General features: G+C 52.5%; 1 protein-coding gene across 3 annotated transcripts in view; it reads left to right on the forward strand.

The window, feature by feature from the left end:
* CTNNBIP1 (catenin beta interacting protein 1) overlaps positions 1-12,309 on the forward strand; it is a 53,039-nt gene extending 40,730 nt beyond the window's left edge. For 2 of the 3 annotated variants that reach the window (XM_019639823.1, XM_019639824.1), the window contains one exon: positions 9,883-12,309. In XM_019639823.1, the coding sequence (XP_019495368.1) occupies positions 9,883-9,941 (59 nt within the window). In that variant the 3' untranslated portion in view covers positions 9,942-12,309. The remainder of the gene's footprint in view (positions 1-9,882) is intronic. The other variant, XR_002123682.1, reaches the window with a different exon arrangement.
* Positions 12,310-14,843: the final 2,534 nt, after the last annotated feature.

A 14,843-nucleotide genomic window follows, 5' to 3' on the forward strand; every position in this document is an offset into this window, starting at 1 on the left:
CACCACGATGTCAGGTACAACGTGATGCCAGTGCATGTCAGAAGGTGGACATTTAGGACCAAGAACCCGCAGGCTGGGAGGACAGGTGAGGATGGGGTTGGAGCCCAAGGGTAGAGTGGATGGGCCCCTGGTCTGAGCAGCTGCGGTGGAGAGGCAGGGAGGGGAGCTCCAAGTGGGAGGTGCCTGTGGGTATCCAGGAGGGGCTGGGGCGCAGTCAGAGCCTGGGTGCAAGGTGGGAGCAGAGGCAAGACTGGGTGTGAGCGAGGAGGCGTGGAGTGGAGTGAGGTCACCCGAGAAAGCAGCCAGAGTGAGGGCAGGGGTGATCTGGTGAGGATGGGGGGGGGAGACGACGACACACAGGGGAGCTCTAGAAGAAGGGGAGAGTCAGCAGGGTCACTGTCCTCATCCCCGGGAGTTGTAAGTAAGAGGTCAGTGGTGACTTTTCCTGAAACAGTTTCTGGGGAGCCCCAGCTGGAGGCCAGATTGCTGTGGGCTGGGGAGGAAATGGAAAGTGAGGAAATGGAAGCAAGAGGACAGACAGGCCTCTTCCAGAGTGTTGGCCAAGAAGCAACGACAGCTCAGGGCTGCGAACGGAGGTCCAGGGACTGTGCGTAGCATTGAGTTCTCCAAGTGTGGGCCACAGCCCACCACACCTGAATCGCAAAGGTAGTTACTGAAATGCAGACTCCTGGGCCCTGCCCCAGCCCAACTGACTCAGAGCGGCTGCCGGGGAGCCCCGGAATCTGCATTTGAAACAGCCCCACGGTGACTTGATGCCCACTAGAATTTGAGACGATGACAGGACTTTGAAGACCGGTCATTCCTGACCCCTGGAGGGATCCACCCCCCCCACCCCCCACCCCCAGATTCTGTCCCTTCTCTGCACAGCCAAGCTGTCTGGTCTAGGAGAGCTTACATTCTGGGAGACCAAAGAGAGTGTGGAGAATGGGTACCTCACCTGGGAAGACAAAGCCCAGAGTTGGGGGGGGTATTGGGCTCAGCAGGGGTGTGGAGGAGGTGATGTGGGTTTGGGGGAGCAGGTCTGGGATTAGAGCAGGTGGGTTTGTGGAAGCGGGGATGGGTCTAGAGCAGGTGGGTTTGGGGGAGCTGGGCTGGGACTAGAACAGGGGGGTTTGGGGGAGCTGGGCTGGGACTAGAGCAGAGCAGGTAGAACCCCAGTTATGACCCTACAAAATGCTGTTTGTGATACTTTATGCTGCGACATTATCCTGGTTGGTCAGGTGGTTGGGTTAGGTGTGATTCATACATTTTGCAGGTGAGGAAACGGAGGTGATGTGCAGGGACTCGCCCGGCACTGCACAAGGAGTCAGGGACAGACCCAGGCCAGGTCCTGGGGTACCAGAGTCCCCCAAGGTAGCCCAAGCCCAGGAGGGCCCTGGATGGCTAGTCAGGAGGCCCGGTGCCCCTGCCAGGAGCCAGGTTCACATCTTGGCCCACACGCCCCTCCTTCCGGCAGCCTGGGTGTCTGGCGATGTGGTTGTCAGTCGGGGGCCCAGTAGGTGCCACGAAACCTGGAGCCTCCTGCTGTGGCTGCTGAGACCGTGGTGCATCAGGGCTACAGTCCCCATGGCAACCAGTATCTTGCTGTCTCTGGGTAAAAGCCATCCTCTGGGAACTTTGGGCATCAGAGCTGATAAATCTAGAAGTCCCGGGCTCCTAGGCTGCAGCTGCTAAAAACAGCGTGTGCACCCAGCGGGTCTGGGTCTGTCTGGGAGGAGGCCTAGTCCAGGGTGGTGCCTGAGCCTCATCTCTGGAAATTTTCCCCCTTAGAGGAGCGTCTGGGACCTGTTTTTTCCAGGAGCCTTGCTGCCTGGCTTCTCCCCAGAGCTCGTAGCTGAGCCGCTGTGTGTGTTGAGTAGCCAGGTAGCAGATGCTAGTTGGCACTGACAGCAAGATAACAAGCTCAAAGGGCGAGGAGGTACCACAACCAAAAATGATACGGCCAGAGAAGGGGACAGACATGCTTCCCCCCAACCCCTGGCTGTGAGCGTGGAGGATGGCCCCAGCCTGGCAGGTCGGGCTCCCCAGATGGCTTTGAAGCACGTAGCCCGAGTTCCTTCCCTTCGCTGTCTCCTGCCTCCAGCAGCCGTGGGAGTTTGGAGATGGGGTTTCAGGGTTGTATTTCTGAGTTTTTCAGGCCCTAGAAGTTTGCCCTTATTAGGAAGCTGTTAAGGAGGTCACAGGGTCATGAGGTTCCTGCTCCGAGAACTTCTGACCCTGGAGTAGTCCTGAGAAGCCCTGGCCCACGAGGGTTGCATGGGTTTCAGAGAGGCTCCTGTCCCCAGAGCGCGTGGCTGTGGGGAGCTGGGCTCGGAAGAGCCCATGGCTCCAGGTCAGGTAATGTGGGTGCCCCCACCCATGGCTGATGTTACTCCTGGGAATCCCCCTTTTTTCTGGTGACATCTGCACAGGGCTGTGTCCTAGACTCGGGGGCCCAGGGCCAGCAGCTTTGGGAGCTGGACCAGGCCTTGTGGAGCTCGGGTCAATTTCTTGGCTAGGGTTTGCCCTCAGGGCTGTTTTCTCTCTCCCCAGCCGCCTTCGAGCATCAGCTCAGAGCTGGACTTTGCAGGAGCTGGAGCTGGAAGGGCTCTCGAGTCGGTTTGTCCGCCTGCAGCCTGGTGCTTTGGTGGAATGGCAGGAACTATACACTCAGCATATCATGGCCTCTGGGAGGCCTTGTCCTTCCTCACACGGTCCCTCCTGGAGAGGGAGCATGGTGTTGGGAGCTGTCCTCATCCGCCCTGGGGCCTGAGCCCAGCTCTGTGTGAGCTCCGATGCTTTCCAGCACTGAGCTCTGGGGTCCTGGAAAAGGACGAGGGGCTCCACGAGGGCTTCCCCACCAGGTCTAAGAAACAGACGCTGTGAGCTGCCGCTCAGTGGCTCAGTGGCTAGAGCGTGCGCTCTTAACAGCGAGGTTGCCGGTTCGATTCCCTCATGAAAAAAGAAAGAAACAGACGCTGTGAGTACCCCTTTCTGCCCATCAGCCTCAGGGCTGCAGCCATCTCCATGTTCATCCACTACCACTGACCCAGCTGTGAACATACAGCTGATAGGACTACGTTCTGGCAATTTGGGAAACAGATTGAGGTGCCTAGTATCTTGATGAAAAGACCTTTGCAAGACTTTAACTTAGAGCTCAAATACCAAGAGTGAATCTCCGGACATTGGGGCTTGTGTCTGAGTGCTCTGGGGGCTTTCTCCAAACCACACTGCCCAGTGTCCCCTGTGCCCCAACACCCTCTGTGAGCAGGGCTTCCTGATGGCAACATGCCGCTTCCCTGTGGTCAGCCAGGCCTGGGCCGAGGGTGGTGCTGGCTGACGTGTGGAGCCTCTTCTGGGCTTTGGATTCTGCTGATGGGAATCGTCCTGAGCTTGCAAACAGACCAGTGACCCCATTGTCTGTCTCCCGCCCCCGGCTAGGGGCCAGCTTTCCTTTTATAAGCTCTTGCATATTTGTCATTTTTCTCTCCCCAGTCACTTGACTGGACTCTGTTAAAGGGGCACAGCTGGCATTGAGCGTGGGATGGGATGGCCTGCTGGGTGCTCTGCCCGGGCTCAGGGAGCTGTGCCCTCGTCAGCGCCTTGGCCCTGCTTCCCATAGCAGGTGAGGCATGGGACTAAGGATGCGCCTGGCAGAGCAGCAGGACAGGGCAGGGCGCGGGGAGTGGGACAGGGGCCTGGGTCCAGGACTACTCCCAGGCTGGCATTCTGAGTTCTATGTTGAATTTTCCCCAAGGCACCCTGGGCTGCTTTGGTGTTGTGTTTTAAATCCTGGGTCTCAGTTCCATTCCAATAGGACGGATGGATTGGCCTAGTCCCTGCTGGGAGATCTGAACAGCCACAAGGCTCTGGGTGACCAGGGAGGTCAGGTGTGTCCTTCTCCTGAGAGCAAATAGCAGTGTGTGGCGGCAGTGAAGGCATGGACTCCGGAGTCTGTGTCCTGTCCTCCCTCTGCCTCTTAGTCCCAGAGTTGCTTCTCTCTCTGAACTTTCAGGCTCCTCATTTATAAAATAACACCTCCTATAGCCCAGGAACTTTCCCAGGTGCTTTGAATATGTGAGTGAACAAGGCGAAGTCCCTGATCATATGGTACATACTTTCCAATGGGGACACAAAGAGCACATCAGTGTGTTACGCCGTGGATTGTGCCGAGGGTGCCAAAGCAGACTACAGCCCCCTGATGATACAGACGCCATTTAGAAGTTGTGGGCAGGGAGGGCCTGGGGAGATGATTTTGCACACAGACTAGAATGAAGTACTAAAGCTGTGAGATGGACTTGGGAAGGGACACTGAGGCCAAGGAAACAGCAAGTGCAAAGGTCCTGAGGCACAAGTTACTGGTGCCTGGAAGACAGCCAGGAGGCTGGAGCTGAGTTGGGGGTGGGGGTATAAAGGAGGAGGTGAGGAGGTGGCAGAGGCCGGGTCATGCTGGGTCTCACAGGCCACAGTGTGGAGTTTGGAATTTACTCTGAGTATGATGAGACATCTTGCAATCAGAAGGCTTTAGGGAGTTTTGAGCAAAGGAGTGGCTGTGTTTTTAAGAACTTCCTTCTGACTGCTGTGTGGAAAATGGACCATCAGGGGCCAGAGTGCAGAGGTCCAGGAAAAGGGGCCCAGGAGGCTAGTGAGGGGTAGTGGTGGTCTGGACCAGGGGATGGTGGGGGAAATGGTAATGTGTTCAGGATATATTTTAAGAGTAGGGTCAACAGGATGTGTTGATGTGTTGTAAGTGGAGTGTGTATGTGTGTGTGAGAGAGAGAAAGGGAGGGATCAGGAAGAAGACCCCAGGGTTTTGACCTGAGTAACTAGAGGATGGAGGCGCCATTGGCTGAGGTGAGGGGGGCTGCGGATGGGGCAGACTTGGCAGCCGCACCATGTGACATCCCACCAGCAGTGTATGAGGGTTCTATTTCTCCACATCCTTGCTAACGCTTGTTATATTGTCTCTCTTTTTGGTTCCAGCCATCCTAGTGGGTGTGAAGTGGTCTCTCATTGTGGCTTTTATTTGTATTTCCATAATGACTAATGATATTGAGCATCTTTTCATGTGCTTGTTGACCATTGGTGTATCTTTTTTGGAGACATGTCTGTTCAAGTTCTTCGCCAATTTTCAAAATTGGGTTGTTTGGCTTTTTATTATGATTGAGCTATTTATGTATTCCAGATACCAATCCCTTACCAGATACAGAGGGTGCCAAAAAAATGTATACACATTTTAAGAAAGGAAAAAACTATTACAATTTTAATACTCAATATATACCAATAACAAAAGGTGAATACAAATCACGTTTGACTTCTGCAACTATAAGAGGTGCTCAAAGTGGTTCCCATCAGCGTCCAGATACTTCTGACTACGGCGAACTACTGCTTGAGCAACGTTAACCAAAGTGTCCACTTGTATACATATTTTTGGCACCCAGCACCCCGGTATATGCATTGCAAATATTTTCTCCCATACTATGGGTTGCCCTTTTACTTTTTTTTTTTTAAGAGAACTAGCATTTTTTTTTTAATTGGGGAACAGTGTGTTTTTCCAGTACCCATCAGCTCCAAGTCAAGTAGTTGTTTCAATCTAGTTGTGGAGGGCGCATCTCAGTGGCCCAGGTGGGGATCGAACCGGCAACCTTGGTGTTATGAGCACTGAGCTCTTAACCACCTGAACTAACTGGCTGTCCTGCCCTTCTACTTTTTTGATATTATCCTTTAAAGCATAAATGTTTTTAACTTTGATAGAGCCCAAATTATCTATTTTCCCTTTTGTTACTTGTGCTTTGGATGTCATAGCTAAGAAACCATTTCCTAACCCAAGGTCATGAAGATTTACTCTTGTGTTTTCTTCTAGGGATTTTATAACATTAGCTCCTATATTTAGGTGACTGGTCCATCTTGAGTTAATTTTTGTATATAGTGTGAGGTAAGGGTCCAACTTCATCCTTTACATGTGAATATCCAGTTGTCTCAGTGCCATTTCTTCAGTTCTTTCCCATTGAGTTGCCTTGGCACCCTTGTCAAAACTCTATTGACCATAAAAGTCAGGGTTTATTTCTGAACTCTCAGTTCTGTTCTATTGAGCTATGTATGTGTCTATCCTATGCCAGTTGTACCCCGTCTTGTTCACTGTAGCTTTGTAGTAAGTTTCAGAATCCGAAAGTGTGAGTCCAACTTTGTTCTTCTTTCTTAGGATTTTTTAGGCAATTTTGAATCCTTCAAGTGTTCATATGAATTGTAGGAGCAGCTTGTCAATTTCTGGAAAAAAAAAAAGGCAGCTGGGATTTTAGTAGGGATTGTGTTGAATTTCTTTCAATGATGTTTTGTACTTTTTAGAGTACAAATTTTACACTTCATTTGTTAAATTTATTCCTAAGTATTTTATTATTTTTGATGCTATTGTAAATGAAATTGTTTTCTTAATTTCATTTTCGGATTGTTCATTGATTGTGTATGGAAATACAAATGATTTTTGTATATTGATCTTGTCTCCTGTAACTCTAACTTGTTTATTAGTTCTAATAGTTTTTTAGGGGATTCTTTAGGATTTTATATATACAAGATCCATGTCACCTACAAATACAGTTTTACTTCTTCCTTTCCAATTTGGAGCTTTTTATTTCTTTTTCTTGCCTAATTGCCCTGGAGAGGACCTTCAACACAATATTTCATAGAAAGGGTAAGGAGTAGACATCCTTTTCGTGTTTCTAATCTTGAAGGGAGAGTACTTTCAGTCTTCCATCATTAAGTATGATAGTAGCTGCAGGTGTTCAGTAAATGCCCTTTATCAGATTGAGAAAATTCCCTTCTACTCCTAGTGTGTTATGTGTTTTTAACATGAAGGGGCATTTAATTTTGTCAGATGTGTTTTCTGTGTCTATTCAGATGATTATATGGTGTTTGTCCTTTTTTTTATTGATCTGTCATATTACATTGATTGATTTTCAGATGTTAAACCAACCTTGCATTCCTGGGATAAATCTCACTTGGTCAGAGTATGTAATAATTTTTATGTGTTAACTTTATTCAGTTTGGTAGTATTTTTGGGGGGTATTTTTGCATACCATCGGTATTATAAATATCTATATTCATAAGCAATACTGGCCTGTGGTTCTTTTTCCTTGTGATATCTTCGTCTGGTTTGGGCTATTTTTATCTTTTAATGTATTAGAGAGTATGGGACAGGAGAGGCTGATCAGCTCTCCTCCTGTGCTCACCCACATCTGGTGAGAAGGGAAAGACAGGAGCTCTGAAGCTGAGTCCAGACGGTGTCCAGCAGAGGTACCAATGCAGTGGACACAGCCTCATCTGTAAAATGGGATAGGAATCCTCGCCAACTGCCTGGAGGTGGTGGGCTGGGCCTGCTGGCTTCTTTGCAGCATCTTCTGTTCTGAGCCCCGTGATTCCAGGACAGTGGGTGCACCAAGGGAGACACCACATACTGGCCTTTAGGGAAGAAGGGAGGACCGTGGTGGTCAACCTCTGAGGTCCCTCCTGGCTCGAAAGCTCTAACAGCTTGAATCATGATAACTTCCTGAGCAGCTCACTCTCCCTGTTAGGTAACTGGCACAGATTTCATGGAGAAAAGGAGAGTGAAAAGGCGCGTTTTTACCTAGAGGCCTCCCAGGTTCATGGTCAGGCCCTTGTTGAATGATGAGTGCCTGGTAAGCACAGGTTCAGAGAAGACTCTGAAAGAGCCGGCCCCCTCTTGGGGCCCGAGGGAAAGCAGAGCCCTGGGGTGAGGCCTGGAAAGCAGCAGGTCCTTTAGGAGCAGAACCGGGCCTGGGGTGGGCAGCAGCTCTGCGGGCCTCTTCCACACCTGCAGCAGAGGGGGTGGCCCTATAAACGAGAACCATGGAGTCCCAGCCTTTCCCACCGCAGCCAGGGCTGGGGCGACCAGCTGGCAGCATGGCACGGTGGGACTCTGGCAAATCCTGTGCCTCAGGTGTCTTGTTAAATAGTCATCAGAGTCCCTGTGTGACCTTGAGGAGGTTACTTTCTTCCCTAAGTCTCAGAGTGTAGCCCGGGTACACACACCAGGCAGCTGCGGTGTTGGGAGCCCTGGCCCCTGGGTCTGGTCGCCTCCAAGGAGTTAGCGGCCCCTCCTTCTGCCAACTCTCCGTTCCCACCTGGGACAGCCAGTGCTATTTCTGTGCTGCAGCTTAGCACAGAGGCTTAAGGTATCTGTGAGGAAGCCCCAAGTCAGGCAAGGCAAGAAGTGAGTGGGCTGCCACTGCCCGCTGCTGCCGAGGCATCCTGTGCTGACAACTCCGCTTTCACAGTCTCCCTCTGGCCCCCCACTGATCATCGAGCTGGGGAGGCGGCCCTCGGGAAAAGCCGGCATCTGTTGGGTAACCAGCTCAGTTGCCGTGCAGGGTATGATGTAATCCTGGATTCTGTGGTTGCTAGGAAAATTCTGCCTGCATTGATACTGCATGGTCCCAGGACTGAGGCGAGAACAGCGTGTTCCCGAGAAGAGAGGGGAAGCGCTCGTAGGGCTTCCCAAGGAAAGGAGCCCCATCCAAGGGAGTCAGACGATCTGAGCTGCTTTCCAGACGCTTATGCCCTTCTCAGGAAGAGAGGTCGTGCTGGTGTCAGCAGAGCCCCGTCAGGCAGGGTGGGGCACGTGTGGCAGGGTTACAGCACCTTGTGCTCTGGTGCCAAACAGAAGACACGTCTGTGATGTTCCACCCTGGTGGCCGGGCCCTCCTCCTGCAGCACGCGTGGTGGGGAGCCCCCTCCGCACTTCCATGAGGCAGGACAGTTAGCAAGGAGGTCAGTAGAAGGCTGCTAGTGTGAGAGACAGACTGCCCTGTGTGTGGACAGAGATGGCCAACTCCGTGCCTGGGGGTGGGGTGCAGAATCCTGCCGTCTCCCGGGCTCCGTTTCATAAGCCAGAAGCCCCACTGCCACCACCCACACCAGCTCACCCTTCGTGGCCTTTCTGTGTCTGCTCCTCCCGTCCTCCCCTCCCAGGAGAATCCCCAGTTAGGACAGAAAAGAAGTGGGTCAGAAAGCCCACGGGCAGCACACTGTTCTTGTTATGGGCACAACCCAATAACGGTCCTTTAGAAAAAGGGGAGAAAGTGGCAGGACTCAGGGAGGCCCAGGGCCCAGGAGGCTTGGTGGGACCCGCCGGTCACCTCACCTGCCCTGCAGAGTCTGTGGCTCAGTCAGCTCCTTCCTTCCCCAGCAGCTCGGGGGGTGGAGGGGAGTGTCAGTATTTCAAGCACTTACCCTCCTCCCTCCTGCCTTTTCTGGCTGCATGTCAGAGCCTGTCTTATGGAAAACAAGACAAAGGAAGTGATTTCATGAGTGCCTGGACCAGAATCTCAAATCCACGATTAAAAACAACAATAATAAAGATTATGGCCATTATCTGTCTCTGTAGGAGCCAGGCTGGCTGCAAGCTGGAAGTGGGCCTGGCCACGCTCCTTGGAGCAGGTGTTTGGACAAAGAGGAATGGCTGTTAGAAATCATGATGAACAAGGTCCTTCAAAGGGATCAAACTAAGAGCCTCAAGAAGAAAGAGGGAGGTTCCCAAGGGCCCCTGGGCTTGGGTGACCTTGGAGCAAGGGATGTGAGCTGGTCCCTGCTCCAGGAACCTGCCCTGGGTTTTCCTCACACTCACCTCTTAGCTGTGCAGCCTTGAGCAAGCCTCTGAGCCTCAGCCCTGCAGCCCTGCAGCCCAGTTGCTAGCATGTCCCCTGGCCAGGCTGGAGGGAGGGCCCGGAGGGGAGGTAGGCTTCCTTGGAAGGCACCTCTCCGTGGTGGACTGATGCCGCACCCAGGGGCCGCAGCCTCCTTGCCTGGTCCCAGGCCGCAGCCCATTGCCAGAGGCCCACCCAGCAATTCGCTTTCCCTGGTCTGCAGGTGCAGAGGATGTGGTGATGGCGTTTTCCAGATCGGAGACGGAGGACCGGAGGCAGTAGCTGTGAACCCCTTGGAACACCCTGGAAGCTGGCAGAGGCCAAGAGATCTGTGTGGACCTTGGCCGGCTGAGAGGCAGCAGGTCACCTTCCCCACCCCCGCCCCACTCTACCCCACCCCACCCATGGCCACTCAGCGGGGCTGGCATCGAGGGAGACACCAGTGGCGAAGTTATGATTGGCTTAAAGGGATGGACTCATGATTGGCTGCAGGAAGAAACCTTTTTATTTTTAAATCTTGACCAATGGAAACCTTTTATTTTTATTTCTGACTTATTTTTTTTTAAATTTGCAACTCGGGTATATGGCTTCCCAGGGAGCTCTCCGAGCTCTGGTGCTTTATTTAGGTCACTTTTTAGGAATGTGAAGAGGTCCGATTGGCTGCTTAAACTGGAAATGAATTTTGATTGGCTGACTAATGGGAAACTTTTTTTTTTTTTCTTTGATTGGCTGCAGGTGTTCTGCTGGGAGCAACAGCTTCTCTCTTTTGAATGCTGAAAACAGGGTTTGGGACATTGGTTGTTATATTTGACTTGAAAAAAAAAAGAAAGAAACCAAGTGCGCTTTGCAATATTTATTACACAAAGAGCTTGCTGCTGTTTTCACGTGCTTTGTTTGTGTTTGCATTTGATTGGCTTTCGATCCATGTGTTTGGTTTCCCATTTGCTCACCCCTGACACGCGTTGCCATGGCCTCACCCCCACTCTGCTGTGCAGTCCCTCTGCAGCCCGGGGTCCACCTGGAAAATGCATTTGCTGTAATGACCACACCTGGCTCCACCAGCAAAGGGACCTCAAGGACCCCAAGCAGGGTCCACAGCTGGAAAACGCAGTTCCCAAGGAGGTTTGTATTGTCCTGAAGGAGCAGCCCAGAGCTTAGCCGTGACCATTAGCCAGGATTTATGTGCCTCACTTCCAGGAATTGGCAGCCAGCCAGCTTTCCTAGGTGAGAATGGAATTGCTCGACCGTGTCCGAGCCTCTCCGGCCTGCCTGTGCTGAGCAGAGGCGCTGCCCTGGGCGGCTCTGCCTTTTGCCATTCCCTCCGTACCCCACTTCCTGAGGCCTCATCTGGGGGCTCCTCCTGTAAAGGGCAGGAGCTGCTCCCATTTGTGAGCGCCCACAGCGTAACCCAGGCCTTTGCCCTGGAGTTCAGAACCCACACAATGGCCCCAGCTTGGATCGCAAAGCCCAGGAGTTCTTTGGCTCCAAACACCCACCCCTGACCTCCGGCCAGGCTCCCGAGGTGTCTGCTGCAGGGACAGTAGGTCCTGGCCAGCTGGAGTTCCCTCACCCGAGGCCTGCCCCTCCCTCCGGGCCTTCTGAAGGGTCTCTCAATGTCAGCCTGGAAGGGACAGTGGCATTGTTTATTTATGAAGTGCTTCTCTGGGCAAGGCCCACCAGGCTGGTCCTCAACCCTGACCCCAGAAACACACTGCAGAACAGCGGTCTTTGAATGGCTGTGGGTACCCCAAGTCTTCCCACCTGCCCTCCCCCGTCCCCTGGAGGCGGCCTGCCCTCTCCCTGCACCTCTCACAGGAGTGGAATTTGGGTGGGGATGGAGAAAGAAGCAGGCCTCTGGGATGGGGACGGGGACGGGAAGCCACCACCCTCCCCCTGAGGTGGAAGACTGAGGCCCCCTTCTTGCCTGTTTACCCAGAGCCAGGAGAACTCTCAGAGCCAAATTTCCCCCTTCTCAGGGCCTGGGGCTGTCGTGGAGCACAGGAGCTAAATGCCAGCGTGTCCTAGGCCTGAGCCCTGGCGAGCCCTACGGTTGGTGGGTGCTTCACGGTGCTGAGCCTTGCCCCAGGAGGACTCGCGTGTCGTGGCCTGGACACCGTGTCCTCCACACACGGGGCCTGGCCCTGGTCAGTTGACCGTTAACTGTAAAGGGTGTTGATCCCCAGGAGATGGGGACTGTGGGGACCCCAGCAGGGGCCCAAGAGCATCTTCCTTCTGGGAGGCAGTGCGTGTGTGCACGTGCATGTGTGAGCGCACACACACATACACACTCACATGCACACACTCAGCTCAGTGGCCTGCAGCTCCAGCTGAGCCCCTGGGGAAAGGTGAGTTTTTTCAGCCCTTCTCTCCGCCAGGTCATAATACCTGTTATCAGGTGTGGATGCCAGGGTTGCTGGCTGCCCCCTCTTTGTACCTGTAGCTTTTATACAGGGTCTGTGTCATGGCCCATGGTGTGTTTTCTGCCCCAGCCTGTCCTGGTCAAGGTCATGGGCCTTCCTCTTGTAACAGTGACAGCCCTGATCTGTCTCATCTTCTGAAGAAAAGTGAAAGTGTTGCTGCGGCTTCTTATTTCAACTAAAAATATATATGTTGGAGAGAAAAATGACAATAAAGATTTTTAATAGCTTGGTGCGTGAGCTCAGTTCTCTCCCTCGGAGTCGGGTGTATTCAGTGTTTTCCTGCATAACATGGGCTGTGTTGCTGGGTCCCTCCTTCCCCAAGGAGGCACCAAGGAGGGACAAAAACACCAGCTTGCTCGTTTAATTGTCTGTCATCTGGAGTGGAGCTCGGGGTTTGGAAGAATTTCCAGGTCCACCCAGCCCAGCGGACAGGTCCGTAGGAAGGTCGATCCCCCTTTTTGACCCGAGATCCCAAATGTCATCCTAGATTGGTCTGAGGTCAGTATTCCTCAGAGGTCACCTCACCCTCCAAGCTCTGAAGCAGACACCGAGCACCCCATAAGGCTGAGGGGACCCTTCCATCCTAGACACCCTAACATCCTGTCTGATGGCAGTGGTTCTCAGAATGCTTGTAACAAAAGTCCAAATGGAATATCCGTCTCTGGCATCACCCCAGAAATGGAAGATTTATTGATGTTCAGGTATAATTCAAGTTTGGAAGGTGAACTCATTTATGCTTTAGGAATTTTTGCTTTGGAAGCATGTTCTAGAACTTTTCATTTCCACCCTTGATCATCCCATTTAAGTCTTTTTTTTTTTTTTGCCATTTACATGGACTCACGCTTGTATTTCCTTTACAAAGAGTTTCATTGGGTGCTAAGTGCTATGGGGTGTTTAGAATATGTTGAAGTAAGGTACAATCAACAACATTCAACTTTAGTGCTGGGAGAGGTGATGGAGGTTGTCCAACAGCCCATGCAGTGGCCAGATGTGTGAGTCCCCTCTGAAACAGCTCTGAAAAGGGCTTGTCCCACCTTTACTTGAATACCCTTGAGGACTAGGGAACTCACTACCTTACAAGCTAGTGCATCCCATTTTCAGGTAATTTACAGTCATCCTGATATTGAATTGGTCTGTCTCTGTAACTTGCTTTTCCAAGAGTTTACACTTATTGAGGGAACGATAAGACAGCTATGTTAACCAGAAACTACATAGAGACACATGTCCAGGGCTCACGTTAGGTGTAGAATCCCGCCTCTGCCACCCCAGTGTTCTGAGTGGCATTGTCTGTCAGTAGTTAACTTTGCAGTGAATCAGATCTTCTAAGGTGGGCCATTGAGCAAGAGTGTGTGTGTGTGGGGGGGGTGCTGGCTGGCCCTGGTCCCACCTGCCCAGCCCCCAGCACAGACCCTGGAACTGGAGCTGAGCGGGAGGAGTCCTCCCAGAGACTCCCCAGGCCTCCAGAAGGAATCAGGCCACACAAGAAAGATGAGTGAGGCTATTTCAGCTGGCCAAGAGAAGGGACAGTGCTGGGTCTTTCAGAGTCCTTCAGCCAGCAACCTGCTGGGTCCACCTTCCTAAGCACAGGTGCATGCGGCCAGTAATGACCCCAACGGGCAGGATTGGGACTGCAGAGACCAGAGCCAGGCTGAGCCTGGGGGAGGCCAGGATGGGCTGAGAAGGGAGGCAGGGCACCCTGCCTTTTGTTGGTGTTTCCCCGCCCTGGGGGGAGGGTGGTGGAGAATGAATGAAGTGCTTCATCTCCCTGTCCAGGCAGGTGAATAGCAGCTGTGAGAATCCAGGCTGCTCCAGCCTTTGAACTGGAAGGACCCTTTGTAGCAGCGAAAATGATCCCTCCCTGGCACCTGGTTCAATGGCGGGGGTGGGAGCCATCTTCCGGGGCGGGAGCTCTGTGGGTCCCAGGGGACTTGGCCACCAGCCACCTGCCCTGCCTTCCTGGGAGGGTCTTCCCTCTTCTCCCCCCTCCCCCCAACCTCTCTCTGTGTTGCTCATGGCCAGCTGCCCCTTTCCTTTCCCTGGAGGATAGAGTAGGCCCAGGCTAACCTGAGACCATGTTTAGAAAACACTTCTCTGTCCAACGAAGGAACTTTCTCTTCTGGGGCAACAGCTGGGTGTTAAGGAGATTTTGGAGAGCCTGGGGGACCATGGCCGCTAGTCCTAATTTAAAGAAAGGCCTCCTCAAAGGACAAGGGCAGTGAAATGCTTTTTGAATATCAGCCAGTGCCTTTTCCTTCACTTTTCTCCTTGACATTGGAGCCACCCCTCACCTCTCTGTTGGTCTCCCATGGATGGTTTGGAGGTCAGGGAACTGTTGACCTGAGCCCCACCCTCCCTGAGCCTCTTCCCTAGGGAAGAAGCAGTGTGTGCAACAGGTGGCTGCCCTGTTTGCACACCTGTGGGAGCCCCACCCCGCCACCTGCACAGACCCAGAGCCTCTGAGAGTTTCTGCCTCCTGACCCTTAGCCGTGGCCATGGGAAGAGGTGGGTTTTCACAAACATCTTTTATGCAGGTGTCTCTGTGTTCCAGTTTCTTTTCCTTCCTTCCTTCCTTCCTTCCTTTCTTTCTTTCTCTTTCTTTCTCTTTCTCTTTTTCCTTCCTTCCTTCCTTCCTTCCTTCCTTCCTTCCTTCCTTCCTTCCTTCCTTCCTTCCTTTCTTTCTCTTTCTCTTTCTTTCTTTCTCTTTCTCTTTCTCTTTTTCTTTCTTTCTCTTTCTTTCTCTTTTTCTTTCTCTTTCTTTCTCTTT

The sequence above is a fragment of the Hipposideros armiger genome, unplaced genomic scaffold, assembly GCF_001890085.2.
Source record: "Hipposideros armiger isolate ML-2016 unplaced genomic scaffold, ASM189008v1 scaffold_46, whole genome shotgun sequence".
Lineage (NCBI taxonomy): Eukaryota > Metazoa > Chordata > Mammalia > Chiroptera > Hipposideridae > Hipposideros > Hipposideros armiger.